The 24,689-nt window shown below is 48.0% G+C and overlaps 1 protein-coding gene across 1 annotated transcript; it reads left to right on the forward strand.

The window, feature by feature from the left end:
- The first annotated feature begins 1,266 nt into the window (after positions 1-1,266).
- HSF4 (heat shock transcription factor 4) lies at positions 1,267-21,711 on the forward strand. Its single transcript, XM_054199305.1, has 12 exons — positions 1,267-1,426; positions 2,587-2,714; positions 4,045-4,169; positions 6,479-6,554; positions 8,016-8,080; positions 10,974-11,073; positions 11,851-11,975; positions 13,966-14,190; positions 16,272-16,377; positions 17,813-17,878; positions 19,231-19,318; positions 20,549-21,711. Exons 1-12 carry the CDS (start codon positions 1,267-1,269, stop codon positions 20,743-20,745), a joined length of 1,461 nt encoding a protein of 486 aa, XP_054055280.1. The 3' UTR covers positions 20,746-21,711.
- The last annotated feature ends 2,978 nt before the right edge of the window (positions 21,712-24,689 follow it).

Below are 24,689 nucleotides of genomic sequence, written 5' to 3' on the forward strand. Positions count from 1 at the left end.
CTCGTGTCTTTAGCTAGCTGTCCCTGGAAACCCAACTGCAGCTGAGCTGGTAAGTCCCTATCATCTGCTGATGTCTTTGCACTGGCACAGGTCTCTGCATCTTGCCTGTCCCTCCATAAAGCTTAGGCTGCACAGCTGGGTGGTTCTCCTCGTAGCTCTTTGCAGCTCTTCTCTCTCTCCCCAAGCAAAGACAGTGTGAGCCCCTACATACCATTCTCTGCAAGTTTACAAAAATGCCGCTTGTGCCTCAAACTCCATGGCTGAAATCATGACTCTTCATTCCTCCAGATTCCCTGTGCTGCCCGCCCATCCGGAGCAGAGATCGTATTTAAGGTCGTCCCTCTGTCTCCATGTCCCGGAGACACACTGAGGCTGTTCAGGTTGGGGATTTAGAAAACATTTTTCCTAAGTGTTGGTTACAGATGAAAATCAATTGCCGGTTCTTCCATCCCTCAAAAAGGTTGCATGACTTGCTGTTTGTAAGATGTTTCAAGGCAGCTTCAGCGCGTCGTGTCTCAGGAGCCTTCTCTGCACCAGCTTAGCTGTCAGCAGGTGGAGGGCCGGGCAGGGAAAACACATGGCCTGCAGCATGTCTGTTTCCGCCAGCGATCCCAGGCAGTTTGCATTGTTTTGCAATCACAGATCCTGGCACTGCAACCCCAGAAACGGGTATTTTATCTGGTTAACATGCATGTTGCTAGCTTGGACTGTAAAGCATGACTGTTTAACCTTTTGCGGGTTGCCCTCATGGCTGTGTACTTTTAAAAATAATCAAGAGAAGGTGCGTAGAGCTTCTGGGTCAGTGTGGTGTCTCCAGAGATGATTTGCTTTCTTGCCTTGCTGTGTTTCTTGTGCCAGGTCTCCAGGCAGCGCTCCCTCCGGGACTGCTGTGCTCTGGAACAGATGGGTTGGAATTAGACCTATACAAGTAGATCGAGGGGTTATAATGGCAATTCCCACTTTCCAGGACCTTCTTTGGACACCAGAGTCTTTCTGTGAGGTCCGTACAAGTGTGGACGATCAAAAGCTACCAGTTATTTGTGTGTAAAAGTCTGCAGTTTCTTTCTTGCGTCCGAGGCTCTGAACTAAGCAGTAGCAAAGCTTAGTAGAAAAAGATCAAAACTGCGGTCAGAGAGGACTGAAAGGACCAGAACTGAATGGAGCATTGAAGCCCTCATTGAAGGCTGTTGTCACTTTTCTCAGCTTCAAGGTGGCAATTCAAAGAGCATGACTTCCCTGCTGTAGGACTCAAGGAAATCACCTCTCATGGTCAGGGACGCTCCTCTGACTTCGCCTTTGTCCTTGTCTCCTTTGCAGAATGGCACCAGCTTCCATGTGTTTGACCAAGGACGCTTTGCCAAAGAGGTGCTGCCCAAGTATTTCAAACACAACAACATGGCCAGTTTCGTCCGGCAGCTGAACATGTGTAAGTTAAACCTCCAGAGCCAGGCCATGTGGGTCCTACAGACGCGCGGGGAGTGACAGAGGGTGCAGGTGGGACGGGAGGTGTGAGGGACAACTGTGGATAGGAAAGTTGAGGTCTCACATGTATGTGTTATTGTGGCATTATTGATTTTGCCAAAGCGGACTTGCCTCTGGGATCCCAGGAGAATGATCTCCTTGCATTGACCTTAGATCCCAGCATGAAATTTCTGTTAGACTACATTGTAAGATGCGAGCTAAGAAATGTCAGCCACCAGGTTTTCTGCTTCTCTTGCACCAATTTGATCACCTATTATTATTTCTTTTGCATTTTATTCTATATGGGCCTTTTTCCAGCAGCCTGATGCTGTGACACCTCCCTCAGAAACGGCCGCTTTTGAGGGCAGGGCCCAGAGCTTACCCATTTCACCAGCCACATCGCTGAAATAATTACGGACAGAACTTCTCCCTGCAAACCTTGCTTTGCTTTGCAGACATTATCACCTCTTTGTGGAGGCTTAGGTGTAGCTTTTAGCCACATCTAGACCACGACTGTATTAAATTCGGGTCGTTCTTGGAAGTTTTTCAGTGACTAATTCACAAAGTTCCTCAGTAAAGGAATTTTACTATTTAAGTACGCTATTTAACTTTGCTACTTAACTATACACTAGCTCTATTGTAAATTTTATGCCAGTCTTTAGATATGGTTTAGAAACTTTTCTAGGACTTGGGAGGAGTATTCCAAGTAGATATCCAAATGTACATGTGACCCTTTTTTCCCAAAAGTGGCACCCGGTGCTGGTCTGTGCCTTTTGAAAAACCTTCCCCTGAATCCCTTTGGCTCCCGAGTCAAACCAGAGATTTCCTAAGAGCGGGCATTCCAGCTCTCCTGGCCAAGGCATTGCCGGTGAGGCTTTCATGGCATGGGCCAGCGGCAGGGGCGGCTATTGGGATGCACAGCACTCTCCCTTGTGCCGGATTTCTTGTAGACGTGGCCCAAAAACTTGCCCAGCCCCAGGGAGGGGGCACAGCTGTGGCCTTGAGCACTGGAGCAGCTCAAAAAGAGGGGGGAGTGAACAGAAACATTCTCAAAAGCGACGGTGGTGGGAGGCGAGGGGGAAGGCCCGGGTCTGTGGGACCCTCACCCGCGCCCTCTCCACGCAGACGGCTTCAGGAAGGTGGTGAACATCGAGCAGGGGGGTCTCGTCAAGCCCGAGCGGGACGACACCGAGTTCCAGCACCTCTGCTTCCTGCAGGGCCACGAGCACCTCCTGGAGCACATCAAGAGGAAGGTGAGGGGGTCTGAGAGGGGATACACACGGCGGCAGGGCCTCCGGTGAGCCCCACAGGGGGGACGGCTGAGGGGAGGCAGACCCTGGTTCCAGAAGGTTCTGGAAGCACAAGCACTGCCTGGTGCTTGTTCCAAACATCCCTCAACAGCGTGCCCCACAGCTTAAGTAATGGTGTGTGTGGAGGCGTAGCTCTCGTGGTTTGCTTTAAACCTCTTGTCTCTTTATTTAATGTGTTTCCCCCGGGCCTTCTGCTAGGAGAGAAGTAGTGAATACTTGCGTCCTGTCCCTCAGGCATCTCGGGCGGCAAGCACCTCACTTCTGCCCGAGCAGGAGACCCTCCTGGGCCTTTCTAACCCTCCCACGTCCCTTTTTTGGGGCGGATTGAGCGGGACGGCACTCCGTGGTCATTGCGAGGGTTTCTACCACAGCTGCGCTCCTCTCTTGATAACTCCTCAAAATGCTTCTTTGCTTTCAGACCGCGGTCCGCCGTGCTATAGACTGCTCAGCGTAACCCCAGTATCGCCCTGCGCTCTAGCTTCTGTCTTCTCCATACGCGTGTACGGTTGGGGCAGGGGTCCTTGGCGTGCAGGGCTTGGCTTCCATCAGAGTTTCGTCTGTGTTTGTTTGCTCTGTCGCTCACTATCACGAGACCTTCGTGTAGTGCCGCACGGCCGGGCCTGCTTCGCACCCCTCTGCTTTTGAATCGTTACCCGCTTTTCTAGATAAGTACAGCATAGCTCCTACTGGATCATCTCCCAACAGTCATCTCCTGTCATCATAGAAGCAATAACCTACTCCTACCTTCTGTTTGCTATCTTTTAACCTCTTATTGATGTCCGAAAAGGGCTGTTCTCTTACCCAATTAGCGTATTGACTTCAGCGAAAGCCTTCTGGAAACCCAAGTGTAATATATCAATTTAAAGCAGTTCCTCAGGCTCATTCCTGTAAAACATGAGGCTGGATTTGGTCTCTCTGTAGTTAAAATAGACAGAATTAATCAAATAACCTAGTTCAATTCCACCCCGTTCTTCAAAATACCTTTTTTTTTTTCTTTTTTCCCCAAGCTGATTTGAAATAAGCCCCCACTCTAGTGGAGATTGTCCTGCTGCCAACAGACCCTCTGTAGGAAACGATTTTTCCTGCTCTTTGCTCTGTTTTATCCCTTTGACTCTTGCAGTAATACCCTAAGGGTAGTTCAGCCTCTTGTGCATACATAGCCTGTCCTGGTATTTCTGCATGTCAGAGCCCAGCACCTGCGCCATGGCAATGACTCTGTCTCTCTATGCCCTTCTTGTGTTGGTAAAATCCATCTTTGATTTTAATTCCTCAGGTGTCGGTAGTGAAAAGTGAGGAGACCAAGATGCGCCAGGAGGACCTCAGCAGGTTGCTATACGAGGTACAGATACTGAGGAGTCAGCAGGAGAACATGGAGTGTCAAGTGCAGGACATGAAACAGTGAGTTGAATCCTACTCAGGCTGCTTATTACGGGCATTTGCTTCTCGAGAGTTGTTGAACTTGGTGAATGTTTGAAAGGAGGAACCTGACACACCTCCTTCCCAGGGAGCACGTGCTGAGCCAGGGACTAATCATAGGAACTAGATCTGTTGAGATGACAACGTGTAGGATTTCTATGCAGAACCCATTATCTACAAAATGAATTAGTACTCAGACTCTCTGTCTTCTGTGAAAGGTGGCCATGTGCTCTTCGTCTCTGTTTTCCCTTTAGAGATGGGGGAAGCACAGCGGGGGCCGTGCAGGAAGTATGTGTATAACCTGGAGACTTAGCTCAGATAACGGTATTTCCTCCAGATAGAAATGATGAGAAACTCTTTCTCACACCTAGAAAAGTCCTTGGCAGAAATGTGGTGGTGCCCACTCCAGCTTTCAAAAAAAATAAAAAATATATCTCTCATCCTCCACCTTCAAAATATATGACGGTCCTAAAGTATATAAGAGCACAAGAACTGCTGTAATGTTTAGTGCGTCTCTCTGGGGACTGTGTCTTCTGACCTGGCCAAAATTGTTGTATAAGTGCAAACCAAGCAAATGCAACGTTGCTTGCATGTGGCTGCCTGACCTCCAGCTGTCTGAGACTGGGATTTTGTGAGTCAGACACGGGCACTAGGAATTTAGGAAATGGATATGGTTTTATAAATCGTGTACTTGGAGAGGGTTTTATTTGCCTCCAGAATTTTAATCCTTGCAGAGAACTTTGTTTAAAAAGCACTTGAATAATGAAAAAGACCCAAACCCCTTCTTTTATAGTGAAAGTTGATATTCGTACATCACCAGATGACACTGGCATCCTGGGCCCTGAGAGAACACCATATACTGGGAAACTTCATTCCAGCCCAGCACCTTACATGCAACAGATAAATATTTTTATGCTACCTCAATTTTTAATGACTCCCACACTTAACACATGCATGAAATCACACCATGAAATCCAGGTACAGTGGCAACGAAAGAGTTTCTAGGCTTGTATCTTATTTAATTTTTAAGGAATTCCAGTATCGATGATTTGGCCTTGCTTTTAGTTTATTCTCCTTTTTGATTAGCTTGCTGCCTTCCTCCATCTGGCAAAAGGCAAAATTGCATTCAACCAAGGAAAGTAATACAATTTTTGTAAGCTAGGACAGACCAGAAATCCCAGGCTGAAATCACGTTAAGAAATTTACACTGATGAAGAACCATTAGGACATAACTCCAGCACAAGCTGTCAGACTAAGGAAAGCTGCTTTGCTGAAAATCCTGTCAGTACCAGTACCGAAAGTTCCCTGCAGAGATTCTTGCTGTACAAACTGCTGTACTCGGGCAGCTACTGTGCTCTTTCGAGTCCTGGACCTTATCTTCCCAGTTCCAGCATCAATCCACACTAGAAAGACTAAAAAGCAAAAGCATCTGTAAATTTCACCTGCATGATAGGTTTTGCTGGCCTGTCGGTTTTGCTACATCCATATACTCTTGAGATAAATTGACTGGCAAAGCCTTTTGCAGCATGGACTTGCTTGGCATCCGGGTTTGGAGGCAGCACAGTAAATAAACTCAGCATCTCCCCATCCCGCTTTCTGGGGCTGACTGTTCAAGGAAGCCTGTAAACTCCCCTGTGTGCTGCATTTGCAGACAGAAAATAAATATGCCCTATGCAATTGCAAGCTGGCCACGGGGTCTGTGCTGCATGAAATCAGTGACACCCTTTAACGAAATCATTACAGTCCTCCTAGTTCAAGGCTCTCAGATGCAGAAGCATCCCTTTAGCTGCTGCGGTCACTCCCAAACATGCCTTTGTACCACCACGTGTATGAGGTTTCAGCAGGCAGAATACATAGGATCTCTGTCCATGGGATCTCTTGGTCTTTGGGGGCGGTTGTGGAGAGGTTGGGCTTTCTTGGCTCCCACAGGAAGAACAGCCTTGGTGATCCAAATCATTCAAAGTCACAAATCAGGCCTTGCTGAAATTCTGAGTTTGGCCCAAATGTTCCATGAAAACTAAATACATGTCTTCCTGTTGCCCTCCCCTACAAATATTGGCTTCTCTGTATTTGTTTTTCCTCCCTGCTCCGGTCTGTAGTTCTTTTGAGGTCAAGGAAAAGTAAGGAAAGCAATTGTGTGACCCCGTTTGGGATGCCCAAAAAGAGCCAAGCACTGCAAGAGCCCCAGGGTGAGACAGGCTTTGGGCAGTTTGGTCTGCGGTGCATCATGGCAGCACCACGAGCTGTTGGGATGTTACTGTGCTCAGGGAAAATTTCTGTTTCACTTTCAGGCAAAATGAAGTTCTTTGGCGGGAAGTCGTTTCCCTCCGGCAGAACCACTCACAGCAACAGAAAGTGATCAACAAGGTAGTGGTCATCTAAACTCCAAACTCACTTGTAGTACTGCATGGTGTATGTCCTCCTCGGATTTTTTTTTTTTTTTTCTTGTCCCATAATCTTCTCCACACTCTGATATCACCATATGCTTATTTTCCCTGTCTTTCAAATGGCGTGATGTTCTTACGTGTCCTATGGAAAGTGGTCATTAAGAAAACACAGATTATGCCCTTGAACAAAAGGTTTAAATTTCCCTTGCTGTGATGTTAGGAACCACTTTTCTGTTGAAGTCCTGAGCAAGAGAGCACAGCTCTCGCCGATTGCCCTGTATTGGCTGCGTTCTGGTTGTACCTATGCCTTTGGGCTTCCCAAATCTTTCGTTTTTCCTTTGTACAAGCGAGGAGCCTCCCTCCTGCCAGCACTGAAGCTGCATACAGCAGAATTGGCTAGCCATTCCCCCACTGGGGACCTCTGGCGACTGTTACGTTTTCTGGGGTTGCTGGTATGGTTGAGGAATTGCCGTACAACGTTTTAGACTGAAGGAGCACTGTGGAGCCATAGCCCTCAAAATCTAGCATGACCAGTACTAGAAAAGGCCTCTCCAGTGATTCCCAGATGGTGCTGAGTGACTGCGCACGTCACATTTCCCAGTCCCCCCGAAGAGCCAGGCTCTGACCCTCACGTGGCGTCACAGTCACAGGACTGGGTAGAAATGCACGAGGCTATCAATCAAACCTTCCTCCGGCTCTGAGGCCGGACCAGCCACACCACTCATTGCGGGGGCACGTATGCAACTCCATTTTGTTATATTGAGCAATGGGGAAGAGACAGCTGTGATACATAACAATAATAATGCTCTCCTTGTTTGGAGGTCAAAGCAGAGCATTAGGCTCAAGCTGACTTGGGAATATGTTGCTCGATGATTCCTCTCCAGAGCCATTCTGCGTCATTTTGAGTGTCCTGTTTTATTAACACTGAATTTCACAGGGCTGAAAAACGCAACTGAAAGAGCTAAGACCTCCATCCAGGGTCTCCCCTAGGGGGTTGCCTCTTTGCCTTGCAAAGTCTGTGTCAGAGCCTCTCGTAAAGGTCTCTAAAGACTTTTATGGAGGCCAAGTCTAACTCCAGGCCTAGGAATGTTTGCCTGTGTACTTCACAGGCAGGTTCCCGAGCCTAATAGGGCTACCCGGAGTTCTGCATGCACAGAAGCGGAGAGAGAAAGCGCTGAGCACGTGAGAGAAAGCAGCCTTGGCACAAAGCAGGCACCTGGCTGTGTTTCTTGAAAGCTAGGCAGGTCGTTTCAGTTCTTGGAAAGCTTAGTTTGGTTTCGGGCTCCAAAGTCTCGTGCAATTTGGCTCCCATATTTCGTGGCTGCTCCCAGCTGTGGGGTGGTGTCAGGAGGGAGGAATGTGTGAGAGAAGAACGGCTGTGAGAGCAGGGAGTGCTGAATCACTCTGCTGATTAACACCGGATTTTGATCTCTCCTGACAGCTGATTCAGTTTCTGTTTGGCCAGCTCCAATCGAGCCCCAGCAGCACTGGGATAAAGAGGAAGCTGTAAGTACCCTTGTGTGGTGCGCACACGCTCACGGGTGCATAATGCTGCCCCCTCACTAAAAACACAAGCTCAGCTTGCCCAGGCAGGCGGTCACCGGACCAGGGCACCATGGTGATGGGAGATGAATGGGCTGAACTGCCGAGTCAGACCTGCTGACATGCCCCATTCAGTGGTCTTTAGAGAAGCACCGTGTCAGCTCATGACCTTTATTTGGGGAACACAGAGCGCGCTGGGAGATGGGAACGCTAACCAGTGGGAGGGTAAAGGGCAGGACCCTGCTGCTGGTCCTACAGGTCCTGGTTTTGCCACTTGTCATCAGTGGGAGCGGGGCTGGGCCCAGCCAGCCCACAGACACCTTTAGTTTGACCCGCAGTCACTGAATGGGTTGGGTATCCAATGTGGGTTGGGTGGCATGTAACCTGCAGGCCTTACAGAGAGGAAGGCAGAGAAAGATTTTACCTAAGGGCTATCTTTAGCGTCATAAATAAGCTCTTCAAGGCAAATGAATAGAGGAGCTTGAATTAGGAAGCTTGGTGCCTTCCAGGAGAGCAGCCATGCATTTCTTGCTGTGTCATGCTTGTGATCTAAAGAGGGGAGAGGGGCTACTGAGAGGAAACTGCCTTTGTGGCTCAGGCTGAGGGCAGGGACCTGCCTCCTGTTCCCACCTTTATTACCTTGTGGCCTTTGGCAACTCAGAAACTTCTCCATGCCTTGGAGAAAGGAGCCAGACTTCCCAAGAATGGCTGCTCAAGGGCTTGATTTTCTTTTAGTCAGTGTCCTTGTTCTTGGCTGACTCTTGGTGCGAGGATTGTAAAGGAAACACAGGATTGAACAAAGGAGCCCATAATCTGTACAAGCGAGCTGGATACTCTTACCTCTGCCTATCCTCTCTACTGAGCCTCTGGGAAACACTGAACAGAGAATGTTAACAAAGAAAAGGACTCAAGGGAAGGATATCAGCTGCTCTGAGTTCCTGAGGTTCATGAGCGGGGAAGTTTTCTTCCAGTGGAGTGGGGAAGCAGAGAAAGGAAATGCCAGAGCTGATCTCTGATTTCCACGGTCAGGGCCATGCCCTACCTGCAGAAGCTTTGCAGACCAAGAAATGTTGTCTTAGACTGCTGCTTTTTCAAAAAGCAAATCATTAGCGAGAACCCGTGCTGATAGGGGCAGAAGAGCACAGAACTGTCTGCACAGCAACTGCGTTGGCCTCCTTATGAAGAGGGAGCACAGTGATACAGCCCAGCTGCAGTTTGCACAGTATCGTGCATGTTGAGTTCCTGCTTCCTTGGAAACATGAAGGTCTGTGTTCAAGGAACCTCAGCTCTTGTGAGCTTCTATATCTGCCCTTCTATCTTTCACAGATTTCTTTACCTGCCTGTCTTTTAAATGCCTGCAGAGAAGCATAGCGTACAGCCCGGAGCAACTGTTGGTGCAGACCCACATGCTGACTGGGGGCTCTGGGTAGCTGTGGACAGGTCTGTAGGTCCCACGGGCATGTCTCACCTGGGAGGCTGTTAGATGAGTTAGTCGCCAAAGTTACTTTGGTAAGAAATGTTGGATGGGGAGGTTCATTTGTGGCTCTTGGAGCAGAGAGCTGGACACTTACAAATTCATAATTGTCGCAGGGCTAGCTGTGATATCTTGGCGTGTACTGAAGGGTAGCTTATGCCATAACAAGGTCCATGTCAGGGTGATTCAAATGTTCTTTTCTATTCTGTGTCTTTAGTTAATGCCACAGAATAGAAAAAGGCAGTTAAACGAGCTGTTAGACAACACTGAGATCTCGAGCGCCATGGTCACTGTGTTGTGCTGCATAATGCCCTTCACTGTGGGATCTAATTGGAGTCTGAGCAAACCCATAATTTCTCACAGCATATCCTGCTCCAGTGTCTGTAGGATGAAGGGAGCTAGGAATTATCTTCTGCCAAGCCTGCCAGACGTTACTGTGCAAAAAACTGTTGGCTTTCCCTGGTGCCCTCAGCCAAATCACTGTCTTCCCGATGAACACTGAAGATGCTTTTCTGGACTGCGGGACGGTGGGAGGAGAAGAGGGATTTGCTAGGCAGTTTTGTAGGACCAGCATTAACAACAGTGGGTGTGTAGCAAAATATACCCGTTCGCAGCTTCTTTGGGACTGTATCACAACACCCAGGGAGTTTCATGATGGAAAGGCAGTGCCATTTTGAGGCTTCTTCTCATTTTCTCTAGGTTTCAATCATTTAGGAATCATTTACATAAAGCGCTCCTGCTACAGGACCCAGCGTGCAGAACCACTTCTTGCCGTTAGTGGCCACCAGTAAAAGCCTGTCAGTCATTTTTTAAAAGCCCGTATGCAATGACTTTAGGCTCTGCTTTGCTTTGTGTCTCCCCTCCGTTTTATTACTTACTTAGAGGGTGGCACGGGTTCCTTTTATGCAGCGCTATGTACGGAGATGGAGCTTTGCCAAAGAGTCCCCGGGCGTGAGGGAGCTGGTAACAAGGCCAGATTCCCAGTATTGCGCTAATAATTTCAGCGTAGCTACCTCTGGTTAAACAAGCTGAGGACCCAGCCTAGAGCTTGAAACCACTAGCAATTAGAAGGAAATATGAATTGAATTTGTTCAATTCAAAATATGCATCAAAATTGTGATTTTTACTTGCATCTTTGGAATAGGATCTAGAAAACCCAGATCACCCCTTCTCTGTAGGGCTAATACCCTCTTTTAATGGTGACCTCCTCTAAAACTGTTGTTTCCCTTCCTTGTCCGTAACACTGGACAAGAAAGTACCTTACAGCTGAGGAAAAAGAGAGTACCCAGGGGAAAACAACCCTCGGCTGAGAGATGTTCCTTGTATGAGCAACCGGGATCCAGTCAGTATGTGCTGGAGAAACAAACCCATTTCTCTTCACAGACCGCTGATGCTTGACAACGGGATCACGGCTCCACAAGTGTCCAAGGTCAGCCGGCATTTGTCTACAGACCCCCTCCATGACCCCTATTTCATACAGTCGGTAGGTTTACGCCAGCCTCTGAGCTTTGTGGGATTTCTTTGGCCAGGGTGGAAGAACGTTTGAAGCGATGATACAGATTACAGAGTGGGCAGTTTGGCAGGAGTGTGACAGCAAAGAAGAGGTTTGCAAAGCTGAGTGACATTATTATTTCTTCAGCTCCCCTGTTCCAGGGAGGGACGCGTGTTTGCACACGACGCGTGTTTGCTGTCGTGTTCACGTGGCGGGCCATGGGTTGTGGGAGGGAAAGGCAGACCCCGCACACCAAACTCTTCGTGCTGTTACCCCAGGCTGGCTCACCTCAAGGGCAGAGAGGAAGAAGTATGATCTAGAAGTGGGTACTCTGGTGTTTCTGACCAGAGCCAGGTTTTTGCCGTCACTGAAGGATCCCCGCCAGTGTAACCCACTAAAGTGGACACCAGACACTTGTGCAGTTAAAATACTTGAGCTGGCATGAGAGACCCGTAGTCCCCTGTTGGGCTGTGTTGGATCTTTCCCTCCAGAGGAAGGTAAGCAGTCTAGGCAAAATGTCAGACATGGTAAAACCTCTCAGTAGCTGACACTTGAGTCACAGTGCTTATTTTACACCCGCACCCCTGCGTGGTTGGAGGAAAGACCGGAGGAAATGATAATGTTGCATAGGAGGTAAAAGCTTCCTTGGTTTCCGTACAAGGGGGACTCAAGGGCACAGTGAATAAACCCTGACTGTCTGAGATAGGACCTCGGACTTGTTCTGGTCTTCAGAAGGATAAATCTGTATCATTTTTACTTTCCTCTTAGCCATCGACAGAACCTGCCTCTTGCTTAAACAGCCCTGCAATTGCTGGAGGACCCATCATATCTGATATTACTGAAGCATCACCTTCCAACATAATAAATATGCAATCCCCTCCGGAAAATGACAGGTAAATATCTTTGTGATTAAAAACAGGGAGAGTTGGGTATGGACCGCGTAACTTCAAAAGAGTTTGTCTTTCCTAGCTGTAATTTTACCAGAGTTTCTGACTGATTCGCAAATCTCTATAGAGATGGTGGGCTGGAATATTTTTTTCCAGTTTCCAATGTGGGTCAGATTTTCAGAATTCGGGAAGGATAATAACAGCATGACTTTTGAAGCAAAGTAATGAGTTTCGTGCTGAGAATTTCCACTCACCTCTTTGAGAAGTATTCCATGTTTCTTTTTATTTTGTCCTCAAGACAGGGGCTGTCTCAGACTTTATCAAATAATGAGACGCTAACACTTGTTGAGTTTGTTGAGAAAGAGAGAAAGGAAGTTTCTTTTTGGCTTTGACAAATAAGAAACAGAATCAAACTGTACATCTTTCTGCTAATGAGAACTGAAAGGTTGCATCACAACAACTTCCGATGTTTGACAACTTTTCTGTGAAAAGGTCCCAGTAGCTCAAGAACTGAATACAGAGGTATTTTAAAGCTTATCTCTTCCTGCCACAGCCATGCAGTGTATTGAGGGCTGGTGGCAGAAGAGCTACAGCTAAGTCAGTGGAAAGTAAGTAGACAGATGAATCATGGAAACAGTTTCTCAAGCATATAGGCAAGGCAGTTATACTCTAGAAATCGCCTGTAAATCTGCCTAATAATTGAAACCATAGCATAAAATTAGCTAGACAAACAAACAATCTGGAAGCCGTTTCTAAAGCAGAAAAAATTTAATACAACCTTCAAGTTAAATTGTTTTTTTCTACTAATTACTGAGTGCCATCTGGTGGCCTCTGATCTGTGCTGTGTCCGCGTGACTTAAGAATGTGAGCCAGCCACAGCCCTAAGGAGTTCAGGAGTGTGGTGTTTCCTAAATCAACATGAGCTTCTGGTGGGAGTTTTGGATTCATGAGATGAGAAGACTATCTGAAAGGAATGCCAAGGAGGATTTTGGAGTGTCACATCCCATCCCATATGTGTGACATGTTTGTGTGTTGTTTTGCAGCAAAGCTAGTCTGTAAGTGTTGTAAGATAATATTTTTTCAGTACGGCTTTCCATGCCCTGAGCCTGTTGATGTACGTGCCTCTCTCACTTTGGCTCCAGTTGTGCAGTTTCAGAGAGAGCAGTAAAGTCTCCTATAAGTAGTTCAGAGCAGATTTTTACATACAAAATGCTACTATTCAAAACTTCAATGACACATATCCATCTAGGAACCATAGAGTCGTAGAATAGTTTAGGTTGGAAGGGACCTTAAAGATCACCCAGTGCCACCCCCTGCCCTGGCCAGGGACACCTCCCACCAGCCCAGGTTGCTCCAAGCCCCGTCCAGCCTGGCCTTGGACACCTCCAGGGATGGGGCAGCCACAGCTTCTCTGGGCGATAATGTGGAGTGCCTCTGTACCATTGGAAAAAGGCAAACCTCTGCTTCCAAACAAATGAAACATCTGACTGGGACTGTCAGCTTCTCTTCCAAATCCTGCAGGGCCACAAGAGCCCACCTGTGTCACTGGGATCTCTTGAGTGCTTGCTGGTCCAATCCTAACTTCAGGTCTAACTGATCCCATTCCTATCTCTAGGGTGGAGGCTTTTCTGTTTCAGGGGAACCTCTCTAACCTCGTGACCCTTTAACCTGTCTCAAGCCTAACGCTCATCTCAGGAATAATGAATACATGGAAGTGTATTTCCCGTATTTGCAAAACAATTGAATGGGACAAATTCATTATAGCTATGACTGATGAAGTGACTGAAGCTATTCCAGCTGAGCATGGTTTTGGAGCTTGCTGAAAAGACAGCCAGGTTGCTGGTTTCTTTTGCCAGTCTGGGAGAATGGAAAGACTCTGTGGGGCAGTTTGATGGGAAGTGGAAGCAAGCCCTTGTGCTATTAGCCCTTCCCAGTAGCGCCAGGCCTTTGTGGAGCAGATGTGTGTGTGTGGTGCTAACACTTGTCTCTGATGCAGAGAGAAGTGCCTCATGCTAATCAAGGAAGAGCCGGTCAGCCCTGGAGTGAAAGCCCCCGCTGAGCCTGATGTCCCCCTGCCAGGCTGCCGGGCTTGCTCTGAGCCCCCTGTGCTCCCGGTTGCCATGGTTCAGTCTGTTTTGGAAGGCAAAGGGAGTTGTGGTGCAGCCCCACCGGGGACCTCGCAACCATCCGAGAGAAGAGGCAGAAGGGCGTTGCTGGACAGGTGAGGGGAGCGAGGGAGAGCTGCGGCCCCTGCGTGTTTCATGGCCCGCTCTTCCCTTAGCTGGGGAGAAAGGGAGGTGGCTTTAAGTCACCTACTACAGCCTGGTGACCTCCATCCTGTACCTGTGGCACCTGCTTAGAGGACCCTTTGAGCCCAGGGGACAGTTCACAGGGGTGGGGGGGGCCTGTGAATGACTTGCTTGAAGGACCCAACAGAGGAAGAGCTGTCAGAGCACGTGCATCAGAGCCATGGGAGCAGGAAGAGGCTTTTTGCAGTGAGAGGGATTTGCCCAAGGTCCAAGTGAAAGCTGGAGCCCAGACCAGCATCCATGTCTGCAGACTTGCAGGCCACTGGACAGCACTACGCCTCCAGTAGCTTCTGTGCCCTCTGTTATTTGTTTTATTGAGTCTTCAGTTAGATAAAGTCATAAGGAAATATTTGTCACTGGTCTTTCTGGGCAGTGAATAAGGTGTCACTTGTGTGCCAATCCAAAGATGGTGATGGAAGATGACAGTCCATCATCATCGTAACCTCTGCACTTCTGAAGGTACAGCCTCTGTGGGGCAAATATTTGGTAAGGCAGCAAAGTGTTTATCAGGCCCAGGCTTGGGCTTGAGAAGGAAATAATTTGCCCCCTTTCTTTTCCTCTCCTGTGCTGTGAAGTCAAATAGACTTCTCTTGTTAGTCTCTTCTCCCTTTGCATCTCCTCCTACCACCTGTCCAAGGTGACTTTCCTGAGTCAGTGCTAGGTGTCTTCAGCGGGTAGCCAGTCACTTTGGCACCATCACATGGGCCACACGTTTCTGGGGAGATACCAGGGAGCTGACACAGCAAGAGATCTTGGCTTCCCCATCTCTGCCTAAAGGTGAAAACCCATGAAGCTTAGCTGGATTGCCGTGCTTGTCCCCTTGAACCGGAGGGGCTCAGTAAAATGCTAGGCAGTCCAAAGCAAGGCCTTGTAAAAGCCTATAAAAGATAAAAATCCTGCCTTAAAATCACGAAATAGTAAGTGAGGTCACTCACAGGGATGGAGAGTTGGGAGTTTGTGTTCACTGAGTGCAGAAGTCTGACGCAAAGGGATGGAGGCTTCATTATTTTGAAGCCAGGGCACACAAGTATCCCACGTGTGACAGTCACCCAGAGAATGATGTCCTCTTGCAAGGGGGGGGGTCAGCACAGCGTCATTCGGCTCAGCCACAGGGCGATCTGGGGGAGCCACTTTTGGAGGTGCTCTGGCATGGTGTGAGACGGGCATCCCAACAGCACCAGCGTTAGGGGTGAGTGTGCGGCAGACTTCTCCAGCAGCGGGAAAGCACGTTGCAGCTTGGGGGATGAAGCAGAGGTTAACTGCAGAGTTCACTCTTTATGGCAACGGCAGCAATGTGAGAACAACAAGGGGAGAAACCCACACTAGACTTACCAGAAAGGCTTTTATTTTCCTTTGGGTTCTTATAGAGAACTAAATTCTTCCTTCATAACCCCACTGGCTACTTCAAAACATTTTATTAGAAGAAAAAAATGCCCTTTTTTAAAGACTCTGGATTTTAAGAGAAATTTTTCTAGCTTTTTGGGGGGAGTTAAACACAGCAGGGTAGCACAGTTGCTCCTTTAGCTGAATGTCTCTGGTAAACGCAGCCTGCAGGCTGAATGCCTGCAGTTAAAAGTCACTCCTTTAAAAACCTTTAATTACTGTTAACATTAGTGAATCATAATTCAGGCTTCTTGGACCCAGGAGGATGGAAATGCAGCCTGTTCTGGATCCCAAGTGCCTCTCTAGAAGGATTTCTTCTAAGGAAAGCTTTAATTTTCCCGGTCTTGAAGAGATGTGCACAGACTGTCCGTCCGCAAACCCCACGTGTCACCCAAGAGGGGAGCAGTCTCCCCAGTCCCCTCTGTGCTCTGCTGGGTTGTACTTCTGGGATCAGCCCAAGTGATGCGGCATAAACCCAGGCTGACAGGCTCGTGGTTTCCTAAGTGAGATGTCAGCATAAACCTCATGTCAGAGGGCTGTTCAGTCCTGCTTTCTGTATGTGTCTGTGCAAGTCTCATTCGTGGCCATGTTTCCCCTTGTCTTTTCTCAGAACAGATATTTCAGACCCATTGGAGGGCACGGACTGGAGCTTGGAAGGGCTGCAGCTGCTGCTGCGGAGCCAGCAGTACGGGCTGGAGCCCGCCAGCCTCCTGGATGTGAGTGTCGGGCCCCCCCGGGGGCGGCTGCGGGGAACGGTTGTGAAGTTCCCAGCGGTACCTTTGGGCTGGAAATCAGATGGACCGTGCGGCTTGGTCTCGTGTGGCACCTTGTCTGTCACATGCTGCCAGCAGAGTCGCAGCTCTGGTTTGACCTGCTCATAGGAGCTGGCAGGATTTCAGACTTTAAATGATGCTTTTTTACATTTCTTTGGTAAATACACATATTTGAACTTCTAGGAGCACAAATTGGTAAAGACATCATCATGAAACCTAGGACGTGTAGATAAAATAGATTTAATACAACTCTAGCTAGTTGGGTAATTTCTCTGGGTGGATTACTTTATTTTCTGCGTATTCTGCATCTTAGATACTCCTAGGTTGTGTTTAGCTCTACTACCTTCCCCTTTTCCTCACGTTCTGGGAAGCGTAGATGATGTTAAATTCTCTCCCTGCTGAGATGGTGATCTGTTTGCAGTTCTCAGGTCACTTTTCTTTAGAAATACTTTTTTCTTAAGTATACATGCAGCAATATGGAGGTTTGTTTCTTTCACTCTCTCCTCGTACATAGAGTCAGTATATGAAAGGGTTTTGCCAGTAATCAAATAACTCTATGTAGCAAAAGAATCTATATGTCAAAGATATGCTCCCTTGAGGAGGTGCTTCAGATGCAGGCACATGGTAAACTTGCATGGATAAACAGGAATGAAAAATCGTTAAAAAAAAAAATTCCTCTTATTCTCTTAAAGCCAGTTCCTACGTCTATATTTGTTCCTAAGAGCCTATGATTGATTTTGACTTTATGGAAAGCTTCTCTAATGGCCTGCTCTGTCACTGGCTCCGTTGGTTTCTGTTTCTTCTGTCTCATTAGGAGGGGTTTTCCTGTCACTGACCCACTTTTCTCTCTCTGTGCCACTGAACGTCACAAGAGTGAGAATGAATCATAAAACTCTACCCCAGATCAACAGCTCCTTTGCCCACATTGCTCAGACTTCTCAAGAAATTGCCAGTGGGGCGTTGATGCAGCAGGAATCTGCCCTCTGCTACTGGGTTTTGGAAGGCTTTTAAAAATCCATGTGATTCTGGAAGCGTCCTAGGCCCCAAGAGCAGCAAAAAAAAAGGGCTCTGACTTGCGTGTACAGTGACACAAAAGCTGCCCTGGTTTACAGCATGACTGTGGCACTGGGTGCCTGTGCCACCCCTCCAGTGGCAGGCAGCAAGGCGGGCGGATCAGTACTGGTGTCCCCGACGCAGCCCTCGCTGGTCTGGCCCAGGTACAAACCAGCACTCCCCAGCCTGGAGCGCTGGGTGACGTGCCAGAGCAGCTGTGGCGCAGGCAGGCGCTGCTCCCCGGCACCTCCACAGACAGCTGAGGATACGAACACCTCCAACTATTGCACCTTTCCGAAGCCTAATTGTGTTTTCCTCCCAACAGGTCTTTAATCCCAATTTATCTTTGAGCGAGTGGAATTTGACTGAAATGGAAGCCAGTCTGTCCCCGGTAAGAGATGTGCATTTCTGAGATATGATAATAATAATAATAATGATGATAATAATAATAATAATTATGTCCTTATGAGGCAGAGCTTGTGCATAACTGAAGAACGCTTAATTATTTTATAGCCAGAGAGAAGGGTGCGGGAAAGCCCAGCATCTCCTGAGGGCAGGCTGGGAGCGTTATCTTACACTGTTGACCTGTCTCTCCCCCCTCAGCCAGAGCTTGTCTGATGTCCCGGAGTCTCCGATCAAAACAATGGTGTGAATGTCACTTCCCACTAACACCATAGATCCATAAAGTGTCTTTGTGCCAAAGCCCTTTATAAAATGTGCCTTTATAAAGTGCAGCCATCCCTGAAACCACACGCAATTAGAATGGAGGTTCACGCGTAGCCGTGCAGAAGAAACGAGGAGAAGTTCAGTTTGGCAGTATTTGTTTGGAGTTGGCAGTGACACAGGCATTTCTGAAGTGCATATGGTGATTTAATAAACAGTGAAGGAAAAGTGAGTTTCATGACTTTTTCCTGCTTGATAGAGGGTGAGTTTTCAGAGCCCTCACTGCCAGCCAGGCCGGATAAAGACTTGGCTGGTTCTGCATCTCTACAGATGTGCCAGCGAAGCATAATCTATTCTAACGGAGTGTGAAAGGTCTCTAAGCCTTCCTCATGATATCACTATCCTTTTGAGTGTTAGGAAGGAGAGGCTCTGAAGAGACGGCTAACATTAGCAAGTCTTGGAAGCAAGGGACGATCTCTTTTAAAAAGGATGGCATGAGAGGAAAGGCCAGGGGGAGCTGCAATGTGCAATAGCTCGGTCCCCGAGGCCGCTGGTGCAGCCTGCCCTTGGGCTGGCTTGTGCTGCGGAAACTCTTGAGTGTAGAGAAGCCTGGAAGCAATACCCGCAGCAGCTCCGCAGTGGGAAGCGCTGTGCAAGCAAAAGCTAGTTTAACTTTAAAGACAGTCATAGGCAAATGGGAAGAAAATTCCTTTTGTGTTTGTTGCCAGCTGCAGAGGACTGTGGGTTTGCCCTGTATGGCAGCCGGGCAGGGACAGCCACAGTGACACCTGGCCTCCTCACGTGACATGAGCTTCACGCTGTATTAACCAGTGCCAATAGGGGATTACCTCTCCCTTCGCCCTCTCCTTCAGGCATATCTGCCCTTCAGCACACGCTTTCGGGTATTTTGACGGCGTGCAGGTGCGGCTGGCAGGAGAGGCAGGGCAGGGAGGACGGCTTGCGTTGCTGGCGGATGTTGTGCAGCATTGATGAAGCACTGATTTCCAGAAATGGCCTAGTTCTAACAAGCTCCCCTGTCTTTGTATAATTGTACATTGTAGTTTATATTTTTGCATCAAGATGCAGCGACTCACAGTGGACCTGGAGAAGAATGCAACTGAGGTGTCCTCAAAAGGGTTCAACCCCCCGTTTAACAACGCCTGCCCAGGTAGGAGCACAGCGGCTCTTGGGGACTCAGAAATGGGGATGTAATTAAGGTGTTAAACATGTCAGCACCTACACGCAACGTCTGGCACTGACCATTTGCCACTTGAGGGAGCAAAACACGTTTGTTATTTTACCTTTGTGAGTGTCGGTCAGCAATGTTCCCACAACAACTGCTAAGCTCGTTACTGAGCAGTGGGAAATGCATGCGGGATAAACCGAGGCTTAAATGCAATTGAGCTGCCACTGCTCCCGTTTGGGTCCACATCGTGTCTATCAGCGGCTCCACTGTTTTCTCTGCCTCTTCATCGCCACCTGAGAGCAAAGTGGTGATCTAAATGGAGCAGGGGTGGCAAGAGCAGTACAGGTCCTGTGTTTCCACTGGCTCCTGCTGCAGAGGAGGTGACCCGGAGCTGCTACCAGCCAGAGGCAAAGGTTACGTCTTGGTTTCTCCAGACCTTTTACCAGACCTCAAGGGAACGGGCCAGCTGATCTTCCCATCAGTGACTCGGATAGCGTGTGTCATTGACCATAGATATGACTCTAGAAGTGTTTTCCTGGTCTTGGAATAGTGATATATTGATATTTTCAGGTCAGCTGGGCTAGACCTGAAAGAAGAGATTTTGTGAGCCTTAGTTTGGTGCTGTAGCCACCTGAGCCCACCTGAGAGTTTTGATGTATTGCGTGTAGTTCAGGGACTTCCAGTCTCCACCTTAAGCTCAGCATCTTACATGAGCATCAAAGGCATTAAAAGCCCCGCTGCACTGGAGAGAATCCTTCTGCAGGCTGGGGCTGAACTGCACAAGAGGAGCATCTCCTGTTTGCAAAGCCTTTCTGGTCCATGCGTGATGCTGGAATAATGGAGCAATTGGCAGATGTCTCCTTCTGCAGTGATGAGGAAGACCAGACAGTTCTTGAGTGAAGGAGAAGAGAAGCTGCCCTCAGCCACTTCTCAGTGTCTCCAACCACTTGGTTGTCCCTTTTTCACTTCTTGTGAGGCATCTCAGCATTTGGGCAAAACCCAGCTTGGCACCTGCAGAGACTCCGGTCGGTTGTAACGGGCTTTTGAGTGAGCCCGAGTTTGACTCAAGTGTTTCCAAGCAGTTTTTGCCTGGAATGAGGCCCCTCACCTCCTGTTGCCATGGGAATTTGCCACTCTTCAGTTCTACACACGTAAAGTCCGGTAACTTGCCTTCCAGAAACTGAGCTTTCTGTTGTCCGTTTGCATTCCTAGGGAAAGATGTCATTCTGGAAAGCGCCCAGCAGTTCCTTGTCGATCGTCAGTCCATCTTTGGCAACGACCTCATCAGCTTGCCTGAAAGTTCATCGCTTTATGTTCCATCTGAAAATATGGCTTCCTACCTGTCCTCTGTGGGTGTCCAAGGGGATATCCCGTTAAACCTGAGCTCTTCAACTGACAACAACCAGTGATTCAGCTTCCAAGAACGACGTCTCTCTCCCACCCATCCAAGCATCCGCAGGTTTGAATGTAAAGAAACAAACGTGACTCAGAAACCCCCAAGAGAGTTTCTTTTTGTGCCCTTTCTTTTTGAGTAGATGGAAATGGTCAGTAGCTGTTGCATGACCCTCCCAGCACCTGGATTTCGGTGTTTGTCCAGGGTAACAATTTTAAAACAGAATGCTGCTCCTGGTGCTTGCTCCTATGGGGAGTGAGAACTTGGCAGGATGGCTTTTTTTTCTTGAAAATGCTGTTAGAAATTTCAAATCTTCTAGTAAAATTTAAGAGAAGAGTAGCTTGAAAGTACATCAGGGACTTCATAAAATAAAGTGGTCCTGGCTAGTGTCTGCGATGTCAAACTGTTGGATTTTAATGAGGGCATCACAGATTAGCTGAGATGCCTGACCCTTCTGGATGCTGTTTGTTAAATAGGAAAATAGTTCTTTATGCTAGTCCAATGCTCTAAAAATATTCTATTATCCATTTTCTGGTGTTGTTGGGATGTACTTGTGCCTCTCCCTTATCCTCCTGGGGTGAGCAGGAAAATGAAGATCCCTCAGAGTGTGCAGAAGATTGTTCTCAGAGTGACGGCTCTCAGAACATGTCTCTGGCTCCTAGGGGAGCTGCAGACCATCACAGACCCCAAAACATCCCATGCCAAATTGAGAGGGTTTGTTCATTGTTGTGGGGGTTTTTTTCCCAATTTATTTTCTCTAACATAAGGGCAAGGCACTCCATACTTAAATAAAAATAAAAAAATAAAGGGATAGACTCTTCTGCAGGTACAATTTTCCATTTGCGGGGAGGACCGAGAGCGCGCTCTGGGCTTTGCTGCTGGCTAAGTATTCCATGTCCAGTCCAATGATTTTTTTTTTTTTTCCTTGACCTGCTCTACTTCCCCTGAAGACGTGCCTGTTGGTTTATTGATGTATGAAATCTGACAAACCAGTCTGATTGATGGGATCCCCTTTTTAGAAGGCCCCTCGGCTGCTCGGTGTAGGAGAGAGGCAGAAGGGTTAGTCCACCGCGTCCCACCAATTTTTCTTCTGTCCTTTGTGCATCTGAGACCGGCCCCCAAAGGCTGAATTAATCTTCCTCTTCCCTGTGGTTTCTGACAACTGAGTTTCTCAACAAAGCAGAGCTTTGTTTTTTTATGCTGTAGTTCTAATGAGAACGTATTATTTATCTCAGTATCCTCTAATTGAGTTCCTTTTCCTTAGGAAAGCTACCCAAATGCAGTAAGGCAGACCCAGGAAATTCAAACTCAGGGCTCCCGCGGGCTTCGACAAGGGGTATAAGCCGGGCCAGTACCATTTGAAGAAATTCTCTGCCTGCTTCCATCGCTGTGACGATTCTTGGTTCTAAACCATATTTCTGAGCATCTTGAATGCTCAAGCAGCATCCAACCCAAAAGGTAGCCAATGGATCGGAGGAATGCAGGCTCAGATTCTCCTTAATAAGATGAGCGTGTTTCAGATGGACCTTCCTGTCACAGCCCTTCCCTCCATCCATCTTTCAGCACGTGAACATATGGCTTAGTTCAGAAACATTTGCTTTTGAGCACATTTTTTTTCCAGCCGACCACTGTGTGCTGGCAGCTCCGTCACCGCCTTGGTGGCGCCGTCTTTGCAGAAGCGAGGTTGGGAGCGCTTCGGAATTAATGCCAGACGCTGGTTTTGTGTTCAGGACTGAGGGGAAAATTCTGGCAGCCCCCATTGGCCTGGTATTTAGATGATGTGCTTGAGTGTGTCATGGACAAGGTTTTCCTTTTTGATGGATTTGTGATTAGAAAGTCCACCCAGATCAGCCCATTTCCCACTGTATTTTGTCATTTCCAGCGATGGGAAGTCATTGAGTTGCACTCTCTTTCCCTCTTTTCTCCTGGGTAACTGAAAACTGTCTGCTATCACCTGACAACACGTGTGTTATCCCCCTTGAAGATTTGCATCCTTCTCTGAACCTTCACACGCGAGATTGCCTTCTCGTTAACACTGAATGTATCGATCCAATAAGGTCTTTAAGCACATGCCTAACTTCAAGCTCCTGAGTAGCTTTCCCGTGTTTTCATGAAGCCTGTCACGCGCTCGGGGTCAAACATACGCTTCGGTGTCCTCCTGGATTGTCTCGTTGGGGTTGAAGAACGAGCCATCCCAGCAGAGCTCCTTGCAAGCAGACAAAAGTGCAGCTCAACCACCCAGGATGCCTGGCACCGTCTTCTCAGGCTGCGCCAGTTTTTCTCGTGCCGGCAGCAGATCGCCCCCGCTGCGCGCAGCCGCTTGGGATGGTTCTTGGGTTTTCCTTTAGGCTTTTTGCTCTGCTGTAACCATGAGATTGGAGCTTGACGGTGAGAGAGGAACCGGCAGGAACAGTATTCGGGAGCCGCTCCTGGGAGGAAGCAAGCTTGCGTTCCTTGGCTTTTTACATTGTTAATTTTACTTGAAGGTGATGTGCTGACACTGCGTTTTTTGCACTATGCTGTACATTTGTAAAGTTTTACAGAAAACACTAATTAAATACGTTTCTTTTTTCTCATTTAGTCCTGCTCTGGCATTCCTCTCACTACTTTCGCCTACCCCTTTCTCTTTCCCTCCTTCCCAAGTCCTGCTCAAGTGAAGAGCCCCCAGGAAGATGCCCCAGTGAGATAACGCGGGTGCCACTGGTGGCTGTGCTCAGCGCCGCTAAACGGCAGAGATCTGGCCTGTAAAATGGGGCGATTAAACACAGCTCAGGCAGCAGCCGAGGTCTTCAAACTGAAACGCTGGGCGGTGTGAGGATGTCAGGTACCGTCAGGATCAGAGTCAAAGAATCGATAGTTCTTGACTCACTTTTTTTTAATCTTTTTTTTTTTCTTGCTTTTAGTGACAATAGAGCTCAAACTTCACTCTTAGAATTACTTTTTTAAATTTGCTCCTGCTCTGTCCTGGAGGCCAAGGGTTTTACCAGTGTGTTTTCACTCACGGACGGTGGCTGGAGTTTAAAGCAATCGTGTTGTTTCCCCTGAGAGCTCTTACGATGATTTTGCATTCTAGTTAGGACGGGTTCTTTTACCACCAGATGGCACCTAAACCCAGCTAATTGGAAATACAGCTTTTCAACAAGTCCCTAGTAATTTTTTTTTCTTTAAATGTGCACACGTACGGGGCCGGTGCAATTTTATTTATTACAAATTATTAGAGATTTATAGAAATATGAAAAAAGACATCCACCTAAATTTGGGTATGATTAGTGGGGCGAGGTCACCTAAAGCCTGCCTTCTGCTGCTGCCACTGCGCTGGGTGGCTATGCCACAAAAACAGCATCAGCCGTCGCCGATGAGGCCGATGCTTTTATGTGGCGCTTAAGCAGCGTACAATTGTTTTCTGCCTGCCTAGCACAGCCGCATCCGTGTGAAGCGAATGAGAGCCGTTAAAGCCTCGGCAGAATTGGCCAAGAGTTGTCCGTTTCCCCCAACCCTTTTTGCGGTGTCGCAGAGGAAGGGCTGCTCTCCAGCAGCCTCCACCGCCTCGTTTTATTCTCCAGCTCAGAAAGGGGAGAAGGCCCGGGGAAGGGGAAAGGGAAGAAGAGAGAACCCAGCTGGGGCATCCCTGCTGTTATCTTCTGTTTCACTTTGGCACAAGATACCGCTGCGATGTAAACGAGAAGCCAATGGAAGAATTCCTTTGGGCAGCTTGTTACGCCAAGGCTGTCTTTCTGCCACTACTGACCAATTTAGTTTTCTGTTATATTCGAAATCGAGATCCTGAGACACTTCTCACAAGGAAAAAGGATGAAAATGGCAGAGCTAAGTTTATGTTTCATCACAGACTGCCCTGAAAGGTAAAACTGTGTTTTCCGTGCACGGACACTATTTCTGCATCTATTTTTGCATAAACAATCATAATGTCTATGAATATCAGATCTGTAAAATACCCTCTTA

The sequence above is a fragment of the Rissa tridactyla genome, chromosome 4, assembly GCF_028500815.1.
Source record: "Rissa tridactyla isolate bRisTri1 chromosome 4, bRisTri1.patW.cur.20221130, whole genome shotgun sequence".
Classification (NCBI taxonomy): Eukaryota; Metazoa; Chordata; class Aves; order Charadriiformes; family Laridae; genus Rissa; species Rissa tridactyla.

What these genes read in the sequence shown, in the direction of transcription:
- HSF4 (XM_054199305.1), top strand. Translation starts at nt 1,267, where the DNA reads ATGGTCAGGGACGCTCCTCTGACTTCGCCTTTGTCCTTGTCTCCTTTG. An exon ending in CGTCCGGCAGCTGAACATGT is followed by an intron (nt 1,427 to 2,586) that starts GTAAGTTAAACC and finishes CTCTCCACGCAG; the next exon opens with ACGGCTTCAGGAAGGTGGTG. An exon ending in TGGAGCACATCAAGAGGAAG is followed by an intron (nt 2,715 to 4,044) that starts GTGAGGGGGTCT and finishes TTAATTCCTCAG; the next exon opens with GTGTCGGTAGTGAAAAGTGA.